Below are 13,832 nucleotides of genomic sequence, written 5' to 3'. Positions count from 1 at the left end.
ATAAATATGTGCTTTTATTAATTTTAAACCTGTTGTCTGAATTTTTTCCTGTCACAATGTCTGATCTGTGAAAAACAGTGAATAACTACCTTTGACTATTTTATAATTGCTATTCATTCTGCATATCTCCTCCATATGTCTTTCCATGGTTAAAGCAAAAAGTTCTTGTCTACTTGATTTACATTTGTGTGGAAGCTGGTCCAAATCTCTGCTTAATCTTATGATCCACATCATACCCCGTTTAGAATTTAATATGGTAGTCAAGATGTAAACAAATCCCAGGTTTATACAGTCATATAAATAGGTCTTCTATTTTGTTCTTGGGGTTTTTTTAGTAAGTAAGTCCTCATATCTTATTTTCTTTCCTGAGAATATAGAAACACACTTAATACGTTGCTGAGTATTGAGAGGATCTTCTCAGAGTACTAACCACTAATGCAGGTTAACCTAAGATCAGCACTGGACCACCTGTCTTCCATAGATGCATGCACTACTTTTCTTTCCAGTATCCAGAAACTATGAGAAGACAGCTCCTTTAAACACCCAGAAAAGATCTGGATATGAACAGAAACAAAGACTAGAGTCAGAAAGAATGAGATCAGGTGAAAAGTTAGGTTAGCTGAGATTCACATGAAGCCTGGAGGTGATAAAATGGATGAAGACCGAGACACACAGGGGTCTTATCTACATTCTTTCCAAATCCAAAGGGAAAAAAAAAAATCCACACCACAAATGTAACTTACTCATATGTGTACTGGGTCTGGCTGGGATGCAACTGAGTTACTTCAAAGCAGATTGTATGCTGCCATGTTCTGGATTTTTTACTAAAACAGTGTTGGTAACACACCAAACCAGTGTTTTAACTACGGCTAAACAGTGCTTGCACAGCGTCAAAAGCTTTCCTCTTCCCCCTCTCTGCCACCCCAGCAAGTAGGCTGGAGGTGGGCAAAAAGTTGGACACCGCCAGCATTGCTGACCTAAACTGACCAAAGGGATCTTCCATGCCATAACGCTGTGCTCAGCAATAAAAGCCCAAGGAAATAGGGTGCATTAGTGGTTGTAGCATTTGCCTTCCCAAGCAACCCTTCCATGTGCCTTGGCATTCCAAAAACTGGCTAAACATCTGCCTGATGATAGGAAGCAGTGAATTATTTCTCTGTATTAAGGCTCTCTTTTTTACTATTGAAGAATGTAAGGTACTGGAACAATATGGTTTAACAAATGCAACTGGGAAAATAAAAAAATGGCATGAATTCTAAAGTCACAAGCAGAATGGATACTTTTAAAATCAAGGTTTAAAACATACATAGAAACAAAATTTAATTAATTTTGTGAAACTGCCTAGATTGAAACTTGGTCAAGATTTCCCAGCTTGTGTCCTATGTATCTCTTTTCAGACAACAGACAGTAGACATAATGAAACAGAGCAAAAAGGACACAGCATTTTCTTAGAACCTTTTAAAATATATTTTCCAGCAATTTCATTTCTAAATGAAAGTTTAAGTACACCTAACGAAATAACAATCTCTAACCCTGAAAGTGAAGAACCTAATAAATCTCCATAACCAACAATGTTTTTATTCCAACCAACATTATATATTCGTTTATAACTGCCAGTTTCACAATAAGCTAGAGAAAGCAAACATTTCCTTAGACATCTTCATAAAAGACTACATTTCAAATATAATAAATTCAACACTCCCTAGTAACAAGGAGGATGCCCATTTATGCATCCCGTATGTATAAAAGTTCCCTGAACATGCTTAGATTGAGATTCCTGGCTAACAAGTTCAAGCAGTGCATCCCCGCACCACAGAGAAGTACTAGAAATGATTCTGAAACCAGCACTAGAACTCAAAGGCCATATGGAGCACCTAAGCTGCAGCTGCCACTAAAGCAAACAACCCTTTCCCCTCGGCAATGCTTGTCACCCCAGACACAGCACGGTGGCTGCACAGCCTCTTGTTCCAGAACAACTTTTTCAGTTATTTGATTAGCTCATAATTTTTTTAATTGCAGACTACTGCAGGCCATTGCAAGTGCGAAAGGAAGAAAATTCCTTCACAGACTTTGGAAACCATATGATAAGAGAAAACAAGTTTGTTCTGAATGAAACTTCTATTGGTAGATGAAGCTGACATGGAGCTTTAAAGAGGTTACAGGAGAGTGCTTTGGGCCAAGAGGTAAATATTAGAGTTGAAAGTTAGTAAGTGTTTAAGAAAGACATTTTTTTTATGTTTTGCTTTGCCACAGACTTTCGCTAAGATTTTGTTTCAGACAGATGAAGCAAAATCTTAGGATGTTCCTACAAGTTTATGAGTCTTTAAGCCTAAACTGCCAAAGACAGATGAGCGCAGTATTGGCAGTTTTCATTACAAACTGCCGAGGAATCTCATATGTTGAGAAAATTCTGTTCTTAAAGCACAAGTAATGGAGAAAGTCTTCAAGGAAGTTGAAAAGTAGATTTCCAACAGATAATCAGTATGTCTCAAAAGAGAGCCCTTTACAAAATGCCTGCACAAAACATTAGGAACTTGTTCATATGGTCAGAGGTAAAAAGTGTTTGGTACATGAACTACAGAATAATATCTGATATATTTAATGGAATCTGGTGGGACCATGGAGAAGGCAAGCAGGGAAACTGTCCTGAGAAGAAACCTTGGCCACTTAACATAAGCATGTTATAGTTATCATGAAGGGAGGGTAAACATAATTTTTTCAGGCACATGCAAACTCTGCTTTCAGTTGAAGCAGATAAGGCCTTCTCACTCATTTCCCCAGATCAGTCAGAAACCATCAGGCTAGTACGAGGCCAATTCTATTTAAATCCACTTTAAGAAATGCTCATTAGACTCATAATCATAAATTACTTCAGGTAGGTTCCAGATCTTTGTAAGTTTGCCAAGTGCAATTTTTTTCATGAGATGCCATACTTAAAATAGGCTACACTTCTGTTATACCTCAGCATTGCTCCTCTGTGTAAGAGAATACTCTAGACTACCATAGTGAGTCCTCCAGTTGTCCTGACAAAGATCACCTGATTAAATCACTTAATCTTACAGATGAGCTCACCAACAGGACGTAAGAGAGGCAAGAGAAGTATTTTTGTAAGCTAGGCCTTATTAGCCTGTGCTAATATAGTATAATAATTGACAAACAACTGAGCATACACTCCCAATAGAATACTGCTACAAAATAAGATAACAGAACATGAAGAAATATTTCCTTTGATGCCTTACTAACACTGGGAGTTAAAAAAAAGAAACAGGCGTCATATTCATGTAAGAGGTACTGAAAAACTAGAAAAGCTGCACGAAGGGGAGAGGGAGAGAACTGATATAACCATAACATGGGATCTATAACCTTTAGCAAGACAGAATCATAGAATGGTTAGAGCTGGAAAGCACCTTAAAGATCATCCAGTTCCAAAACTCTGTCATGGGTAGGCACACCTTCCACTAGTCCAGGTATGTTGTTATTTAATTACTTTCTATTCACATATAAACTTTAATTAATTGCATTAGCTCTAAAAAATTTAGTTTTTACACGTACACTTTAAGGTAGAGAAATATATATTTAATTTATATATCTTTAAATGATATAAAGTATATGTATCTATATTGTATATAATGCTTCTGTAAAGCTACATTTGCTACTGATTTTCAAACGATGAGTAAAACCCAGAAAGAATGAACTATGATATTTGTTATCCTCAGTACTGCTAGACATTGTGAAATTTCACATCCACAGATTTAATACTGTATTTATCAGATCTTCAATCGTACAGTATAGCCTGTGTTCTCAGTAAGATAACAAAATCAGAGCTTCTCAAGAGCTCTCTCATCATCTTCAATCCTTAGGTGACAAATTCTAAAGCTGGCATAACTTCTTCCCAGAAAAAGTACCTAGCTCTTCCTTCTAAGGTTGTATATACAACAAAGCAGTGACAAAAACAACTTCCGACAGACTTGCATCTCTTGTCCAAAATGGGAGGGCAGGTGGGGGAAGCTTCTGTGGTACATAAGTATTAAACTTCCAATATCTTGTCAAAAATTACCTGTTCTTACCTTCTAGATTTATCTACCCTCTCTTAATTGAAGACAGCTAATCTGAAGGAGGTATAAAACACAGTTTAGATGCGATTTTGCCTAGAAAGAATTTATTCCAAATCTCTTGGATCTTGTTCATCTCAAAGATGCTACCAAGATGCTTCCCAAACAAACGGGCGGCAGTGATTATGGGCAGCTGCAGCTCCTGCATTGCACAAAAAGATCAAAAGCATACTCCTTTCTGTCTAAAAAAGTATTTCATAAACTTTCTTTCTATATACAGGTTAGAGTTGAAAGGAACATCTTATAAAGTCATGCTAAGAGCTAGAACTTGGGAACGTCTACACACAGAACTTCTGCCTGAAGCAGTTGGAGGTATAGCTAACCCTCTAATGATCTGACGGTTCACGCTTCAGAGGTGTATTGAAATAACTTACAGTTAGAAAAAAAATCAGTAGTAAAGAACCTAGGAGTAGTTTCAGGTGACAGCAATATTCAATTTTATTTAATCTATTTCTCTCCTAAGCAGGGATTGGGTATTGAAGGTGGACAGTGAAGCAAAGAAAAAGGGTAGCATTCAGTCTGCTCCCAAGCAAGGAGTTAAAGGAACAGAATAAATTTTCTCTCTTTCCTTGAGTACCAGATTAAGAAATGTTGCCTTACTACAGAGCCTCAAAGATCTTCCCACAAAAGCAGGACTCTGCTAGCATTTTAAGTGGTTCCATTGCATTTTGCCACAGCTGAACATAGTCTGATGAATATTTGCAACACTATCTGAGAACCACCACCCTAGTTCCTCATATTACACCTGCTATCTGCAGGTGGAAGGACACCTATAAAAAAATCTCCTCTGTAGAATGCAAGAAGTTAAATATCTTTTATGGAATGGTACAGGAATGGTAGCCAGAGCTGGAGTGGGTGCATCATCTAAACCAAATTATGTGAATATTCATAGCCACATTAAATTCCATACATAGGAATCAAAATAAGTTCCATCTGGGCTTTGGTCATATTAACTACACTAATACTAAACTGCCATAATGCACACATTTTTCACAGAAGAAAACAAAAAAAGTTTGTCCTTCCAGTTCTCTACACTTACACAGGATCAAATATATGTAGATTGTAATCTGAAGAGCTTTCCCCAATACTCTTAGAAATAGATTCCAGTTTATCACCCTGACGCTCTGATTTTTTTCTAAGCATCCAACCTCATCTGCTATAAAATGACATAATTCTCTCATCAGCCAGCAATCCCTTTAATAATATTTTATACACTGTAGGCAACTCAAATTTTCTCTCTTCTGCCACTGTTTTCTAAATTAAGTAACACCTGTCATACATTGCATTTTCTATCTGCCTTCTCCTCTTGCTATTCCTCTCCTTACCTTCATACCTTTAAGTTTTGTGTCCAGAACTGGACGCTGTATACAGCAGAGACATCACGGGCTCTGAGCAACCTGGTCTAGTTGAAGATGTCCTTGCTCACTGCAAGGGGTTGGACTATTTGACCTTTAAAGGTCCCTTCCAACCTAAACCACTCTATTATTCTGTGGTCAGCTGCAATGAATAAAGAATAGCAGCTAACTCTCAAACCACCTTTTCAGTTAAACCTCTAATCAACTTTTTGTCCAAATTCAACTTTTCTATAATTAAACTACAAAAAGGAATTTAATTGCAAAGTTGTTTCATGCTTCCTTCTCCCACAGTCCTGCTTTATGTTTATGTGATATGCTTGTTTTTTTTCCTTAAGTAATTATTTTTATTGACAGAAATAAAAAAATAGAAATTGACACATACAAATAGAAAGACACAATCAAACTCCGGATTTGAGCAGCAGAACTTTTATCACTGATGATTAGAGAACTGAAAGCTGATCAAGATTACAGAGTCCAGACTGCTCTAGCTGGGAAATAGTTGGGGAAAAAAAGACTACCCTGATAATCAGGCACACTTGAAACAAATCAGACACTAATCAAAAAAAAACCCTCTAATGCTGTATTTATAGAGTACCATTTCAACCTAAAGACAAACTTTCAGCTCTCCAGAAAAAGCCTTCTGCAATGACAAAAGATAAGTTGCCTATGATGGAGCCAAGAGTGGAAAACAAGGGAAATGCCAGCATAGCTTAGAAAACTGTATCAATTACTTAAGTTTCACAAGAAATGGACACCATTCAAAATGCATTTTACATGATATATCAAAGCATTCTCATCTAAAACAATTTAAATTATTTTTATACAATCCTCTTGGTGTATTATATTTCTACCTCTACTTCTAATCCATCATTTGCTGGTAATGTGAATTCCTGTTAAAGTATACACTGATTATCTATTTATATGCTAATGAACCTCAAACCTCTTGCACTCTCTTTGTTAAGCTATTTTATTATCATCATACATTACAAATCCACCGCAAACCTTTAGAGTGACACAGCCATTTGCAGAGGAAGCATCAGAATTTTTTATGTAAATCTGATATTGGTATCAGAGATTACAAAGAAAAGAGGCAGTCTGTCTACAGTCAGAGCGAACAAGCACCATGAAATCCTAAACTGGAAATATTAAACTGGGAAAAGGATGAATCAAACATTTACTGCAAGGGTGGTAAGACACTGGAACAGGTTGCCCAGAGATGTTGTGGATGCCCCATCCCTGGCAGTGTTCAAGGCCAGGTTGGACGGGGCTTTGAGCAACGTCGTCTAGTGTGGGGTGTGCCTGCCAATGGCAGGGGGGTGGAACTGGATGATCTTAAAGGTTTCTTCTGACCCAAACCATTCTGTGATTCTATGATTTCAGGTACCATTATAGATGAAACTATTAGCCAAACACTGTAAAGATTTTAATTAAACTTGTTTAATTGAACTTTTTATTTCAGAAAATGTTAAAACATCTCTCTGGCTGGCACTCCCATGCTTTACCCCCACACCATCCTTTGCATTTCTCTTTGCCTAATAAAAAATTCAGACACCATAGGACCTACAAAAGGCTGGACTGAACAATATAGCCTTAGATTGTTTCTTCATTTTGGAGATTCATTCACACTATTACACATTTTGAAAGAAGTCTTAATAGGCACTCAGTCATAAAACTGCAAGAAAATCAATTTGGAAAGACAAAACAAAGTCAATACATTCTTATCATTAGGAAGGAAGAAGCAGACTTCTCTTGCACTATAATCTGGCATACAATAGAAGTGTCCTTGAGACCTAACAGATGTTTTGAGACTTTATTCAATCTTTTAAAGTGATACAAATTACTACATTTCAGTCACACTTCTTATGCTATAAGCAACAAAAATCTATTTCAGTTATTTTGCAGATTACAATATTTTATTACAATCTTTTTTATGAAAATTAGGGTCAGGGAAAGAAATTAGAAATTTCATCAATTCTGGTAAAGAATAAGGAAAATGATCATTCTACAAAAAGGCAATTTATCCTTTCTGAAAGTAAACTCCAGAGGTACAAAACCAAAACTGCATGCACCACGTAAGTACAACTACAGCTCAAAAAACCACAAGCAATTCTCAAAAATAACCAACCAATCGAGCACTCAAATGGCAAGTTTTGGTTGATACTGAGGAAATCTCCTTGACTTCAACATTTAGATACTAATTACTATTAAAAAAAAATAGTAATTATTAAAAATGTACCTATTCCATTCATTCCATGAATTTCAAGCAACAATTATACTTGTCCCTTGTATCTCTCTCATTTCTGAAGTATAAACTTCAAATATTGTATACATTATGTAAAAATCTCCCAAGAGTGCATGTGTATATGCATGTATGCCATTTACCCGTAGCAATGTGACAAAGTAAGTTCTGTATCTACTTCACTACTAAAAATCCCCAGTAACTGAAATAAAATGTTAAATATACCTTATTTTCCACCACTTCTCAATCAATACTGAAAAATGTGCTCTGCCAGTGTAAAGGCTCATCATATTAGGACCAACTGTGGAATGTGCTATCATTCAGATTAAAAAGATGTGAATTTTTCCCTTCTTCTCCTTCCCTCGTAACAAGTGGCACACTTGTGCACCCTAGCAGGAATATTTTCAGCTAACAAAAAGGTTTGATGAGATTTCAAGTCTGGCTCAGAGCTCATGATGTTCAATTTTGGAGACCACTAGTCTTTCCATGGAGTCAAAATTAGATCATCTCCTCATATACTTGCATTAAAGCAGGTATGAAAGGAAGAAATAAATCAGCTGTATGAAATCAGATACAAAGAAAAACAATTCCACATACTGCGATAACTGAGGATAACATAATTAGCCAGTAATCTCCTAGTTTATATATAGTTCCTCCTTAAACAAAGTTGGCTGACAATGTGCATACAACTCCTCTGTAGAAATACCAGCATGAACAATCTGTTGCTTGTGATGACTTTGTACCCGTTACTGTATGTCCTCACTGGATGTCAGCTCACAAACAGAAGTACATTAAAAACCAACACATTTTTAATAATATTCATCTATAATAAAGACTAACAATTTGGCAAGCATATTACTATGAAAGCACTAAGTGTACTTTATCATACTATTTCTTTATATAATTACAAAACTACTCACAAGGATATCATGAAGGAGCTTTTCTTTGCTTAGCAATAAGAGCCAGATACTCACAAAGAAGGGTCTTGGACCAGATCTTTAAGGTTTATCCCACTACGATCCTCGGCAAGGTTCCTGAAGCAACTGTCACTCACTAAAAAAAAATAGAAATAAAATTAAAACAAAACAAATACAGAGGGGAAAAAAAAAGAAGAGGGAAATTCAAGAACAAATGCAGTTCTTTTGATAAACTAGAAACACTTTTTGGTGTGAGGTGTAATTTGGACATTCATATATAAAGTCTGATGTAAAGTGAGGCTTCACCTAACTTAAAAGATAAGTTAACTCAATGAAAAGTGATAAGCACTATATCACTGATAACGTGAAACAATCAGTTTCAGCTGGTGTCCATAATACTTCTCCACTTGTGGCACCAGAAAGTCTCAAATATGAACACTGGATGCTCAGGTGCACATAGCTATCCATACACTTAGCAGAGTCTTTAATCAGGCACCCATCAGTATTATTTACCTAACTGCAGCTGCTACGTATTTAAATTAACAGTTGTGATGCCCAAAACAAGAAATTAAGTGCAAAAATTTATTCAAACAGCTTATAATTAACTTGTAAAGCGCATGTAATGCAGGTAGTTACTGTAATAACTGAAATTATAACACAGTAAATTTTGCATAAGTTTAAAATAGAATTAGTGTGCTTCCAACCCTACCCATTCTATAATTCTATGAATTAGATTTTTTTCTGACTACAGCGAACTTTCTAAAGGACACAGAGGTTGTTAAATGGCAAAATCAGTGTAAGGATCGATTTGCCATAACTACCAAAGTAATCTGCCAAAAAGAAGAGAGCTTATGAAGAAATGCATTACTGCTCATCTTCCAACACAGAATAGTGCCTCAGATTAGGTGAAATGGGATGTGTTTAAAACCATCTGCAAAAGCAAGTGTTTCTATTTCTTCATTTCTAAATGCAAGATACTCTTTTAAATTTACATCTGTAAGTACTCATGTGCATCACTAGCATGAAAAGAATGCAAATCATTCCCAAAATATGTTATTTTCACAGATCACAATGCATACTGCGACAGACCTACCTAACACACAAAATGTTTCTACTAGTACCCCTCACTGCCAGCGCATCTCACAAGAGTGAAACCTGTTAGTCTGATGGGAAAGACAAGTACTGGAAGAAAGGGTCCAAAAAAAAGAGAACGGGGTAGCTCATGGAAAAGGTACTGGCCTAACTCCCACACAAAGCCTTACAGCTGACAGAATATGACAGTAACAGCAGTATTTGTCAAGCACTGATAAGATTAAGAAGTTTGCCTGCTTGGCACCTCAACACTGTAATAACCAGTTGATAACCTAGGCTTCTCCCACCTCCACCTCTGAAAACACTACTCAACAGCTGCTTGTCGCATGTGACCACAGAAAGCCAGGCAGTATTATCACAAGAAAGTTCTTGTTTTTAAGGTAACTGCCACAGATCTTCAGTTTAAACAGCAGCTACTTGTACTATCAAAGTTCAGACCTCCTGGCTTGTTCCTCCTGTGAGAATCATTGTTTCTATACTAAAGTACAAGTTACCTGTACTGAGTATCACAGGTGCTATCTACCTTGCCAGGGAAACTCACCTTGAGCACCTCGGGACTTAAGAAATATTTTATTTCGTGCCCACCTATTGCGCTGAACCCACATCCCTTGAATCTAGTAAGTCTCTGACTCCTGACTTAAAGAAGTAATTACAAGATCAGCAGACTCACAACCAACCTACACTCTAGATTTTACAGGAGAAAAGAACCCCAGCTACGTTGATATTTGATAAGTTAATATTTGCCTCTTGACAAGTTTGGCAACAGAACAGTAAGCAGAATATTTCACCTACTGTTTTGTCGTAAGTCCTACATTAGAGATCTATCATCACATCTTCCAATCCAACACTACACAGAATAAATAAAAATGGTCAGCAACGTTTTCTCACTACTAACTCTAATATTATAATACCCTTTTTATCAATGAAGTTGAAAACCTTAAACCTTCCAACAGTTTCGTTAATATTCACCAAAATCAAATTTCTGAAATCAAATGCTTGTCTATACTTGTTAGTTAAATTACTAGCACTGATAGCAACAGAAGAACTTCCAGTAAGAGGAAATATTTCAACAGAATGGGCTGGGATAAGTCTTCTTACAGGAAGACTTTGTTGCACTTTAGTGACCTGCATGCAAGCACAGTCACATTCCCTCACAGCCTTGAAAACTCTAGCCCAGGAAAGAAAACAAATGCTCAGCAATAAACATGGGATGGAAGCAGTCCAGCAGGGTAGGTATTATATTTCTTACCACTTGGAAAATCACAAATCAACACTGCATGTGTTTTTAAAAAATGGTTTACTCTGATTGTGAGCTATTTATTTTAAACAGTGTATTGGGTGAAACTGTGATTGATGGTATGGCAGAAAGACTAGGATGATCAATGGTTCGGGGGAAGAAAATGCAGAAGAAACTTTGCATCACAGCCATAAATAATACTACATACACAGAGGGCATGCCTAAGCTTTTGTCTTTGAAGCACAACTACTTATATAGAACATCTATATGAACGCAATACCCATACAGAATTTTATTGTCTTGCTTCAAAATTTAATTTTATATTTTTTTAAACCCCAAGAGTTTATAAAAGATAGGATTTTAAGCATTGTTGAGTGCATGGTTTATGCAGAGATAAAGAATTGTTGGCTGCTCCCCTCTACATATACACCAAGTGGCTGAGCCTCTGATCTGTATTACATCCACCACATATAATTCCTTACAAACAAGGAGAATCACAAAAAAGAAAAAAATGCTTCATGGACTATTTTTGCATACAGTGACAGTCTATATGGTGCCAGAATGTTTTTTAAGAAATTAAATACTGCACAGTATCATGGACATAGACTGAACACACGCCTATAACATAAACACATTACCTCAAAACACACCAGATTAAGGGGGAATCCCTAAACATCCATTCCAAGTGCACTATTACATGTATCAAAAGTGAAGAAGTTTCAGCAATAGCTCCAGTTCTCCCAACACTCCTAGTTTCAGCTCCTGCTTTCTAATACTAATACTCCGTTTCTGACCCCTGTCAGGGTTCCACGTAGTAAGTCAGGGAGATGGAAAATCAATTGGCAATATAGTTCTCACCTGTCAGCTAAACAACGTACACAATTCTGTATGAAAAGGTTAAAAATCAGCATTTGCATTCTAATGTGCTAATGTCCAGTTTACAACAGCCTTCCCACTTGGCATTTGTAAGCTTCTAAATCTGTCCATGTGATTTTTTTTTTCCCCTTTGATTTCTTTTACAGTTTTAAATGAGACCATGTGGAAGGAAGATGGATTATTAGCCTGATGATTTCCAAAATGAGTAGTAAAAGGGAAGTTCAACTCCGAAGGTAAACTAGTATTTTCTTCAAGAAGCAGGATATAACCTGTTGTGAACCTTACCCATTTTTTTTAATGTTTTCTTTAATATCCTGCAATTTGAAAACAATATAGCCTTTTGAAACTGTCAGTTAATCTGTTATCCCACACAGTCTATTCCCAGTAAACAAAAGCCCTCTTTATAACAAAGCACTTCCAATTCCCCATCTGTTAATGGTAATTTCCATATCATATGCTCTAGAAAAAAATGTAATCATTACCCTCAAAAAGAAAAAAAAAGGGACTACCTATACTTTTTTCACATAAAATTAGTTAAGTTTTACTCCCCCAATATCAAAATGTGCAAGTCCAGAAAACCAAAAACTACTATTACCTGCCAGATATTCCTGTTGGTTCTCAGAATTCAGACTTGTTTTTAGATTAGTTGTGGTTACCTTAATTGTTGATAAAAACCCTCTTGACAGCAAAAATGCTACAGTCATTCACTGGTAAATGTGATGCACTGTTAGTTCAAAATATATGGACTACCACAACATTGAGTAATGCACGCTGAAGTACAAGATCCTAAATTCTTATGTTTTTGTCTTTTAGTGATAACAGTGCCTAAATTCGGGTCTTTTTCCTAGGAATTCTTCATTTGTCTACAGTATTTCTGGCAGACATTCAATAGCAGGTCTCTCTTCGTTATCCCTCTTTTTATAGGATCATTCATACATTTAGGTTTTTATACCAGATTCATTCAGCGGCTGATAAAAAACAAAAAGTATTTAATACACATGGGATGTTCCAGAAAGTACTGGTCTGGCACAGCTTTGTACCCTCGTATTCTTTTGCTCCCAGTAAAGCATTACTCAGAAGTCTCATTTCAAATTCAGGGGGTTCTGTTCCACACACTGCATGCAAACATAGGAGGATTCAAGTTTTTGTTTTTATAGGCCCAACCCTATACACAATGCAGCAAGCACCCACTTTTACCTATTGTCACTGTACATATCATTGACTTAACAAACACTGCTAAAGGAAGCTTACGTTTTAGAAGAAGGTAACAGAGTTTTTTCTCAGATCCCAAAATATGTCTTTAAAAGCCTATTCTCCTCCAGACACAGAACTCCTATCCTATAAGCATACTTTCTAGGAGACAAAAGAATGGAATAGTACCAGAATGTAAAGATTGATTCTCTTACTATTAAAATGTTTTTACGGCATTTTGCAGGTCCCATGAACAGTAACATTAGAGATAAATATCCTGCCTCTTTTCTCTGCTACTACCATATTTTTCAAGTGACTGCCTGTCAACCAGAAAACATACATAAAACAGATGGCACATTACAGAAATTTTGTAGCACCTTCACCAGATCTATTACAGAAGACAGCAAATTAATTAGAAGAGCACTTCTACTATTTGCATATCTGAACACAAATGTCTCTAACATATTTGCAGAATAAAAAGAACTACTAGTCTGCATGCAAATTGCATACACTTATAACTGCTAAGAAAATATGTTGCCTGTGAGTAGCAGAAATAATGTAGGCTGGTTTCCCAAGAACTTGTGCTCCAAATGCCATTCGGTATCACCATAATAGATCCAGATTCCCTTTGATACCCACACAAGGAAGAGAGCTAAAGCTAATAAAAGCCACGCATGTGAAAACACCAGTCAATACCAATCTGCCTTCTCCTGAGTAGTAGTTATAATCTGAGTCTCCTCTGCCTGGCTGCTAATTTTTACTTACTTTATAGATATAGCTTTAAAAAAAAAAAAGAAACAGAAAAAAAAGATA

The 13,832-nt window shown here is 36.4% G+C and overlaps 1 protein-coding gene across 25 annotated transcripts in view; it reads right to left on the bottom strand.

Annotated features, from left to right (window-relative positions):
* GPHN (gephyrin) overlaps nucleotides 1–13,832 on the bottom strand; it is a 292,216-nt gene that overhangs the window by 188,915 nt on the left and 89,469 nt on the right. For 23 of the 25 annotated variants that reach the window (XM_061380383.1, XM_061380388.1, XM_061380387.1 and 20 more), the window contains one exon: nucleotides 8,681–8,759. The exons of 1 other annotated variant lie outside the window; for it this stretch is intronic. In XM_061380383.1, the coding sequence (XP_061236367.1) occupies nucleotides 8,681–8,759 (79 nt within the window). Of the gene's footprint in view, nucleotides 1–8,626; nucleotides 8,760–13,832 lie in introns of those variants that run through there. One more of the 25 variants, XM_061380392.1, reaches the window with a different exon arrangement.

The sequence above is a fragment of the Neopsephotus bourkii genome, unplaced genomic scaffold (assembly GCF_033783945.1).
Source record: "Neopsephotus bourkii isolate Nb327-2 ecotype Australia unplaced genomic scaffold, CSIRO-AGI_Nbou_v1 NB_1792, whole genome shotgun sequence".
Taxonomy (NCBI): domain Eukaryota; kingdom Metazoa; phylum Chordata; class Aves; order Psittaciformes; family Psittacidae; genus Neopsephotus; species Neopsephotus bourkii.
The sequence above is the reverse complement of the archived record's forward strand: the minus strand, read 5'-3'. Positions and strand labels throughout refer to the sequence as shown.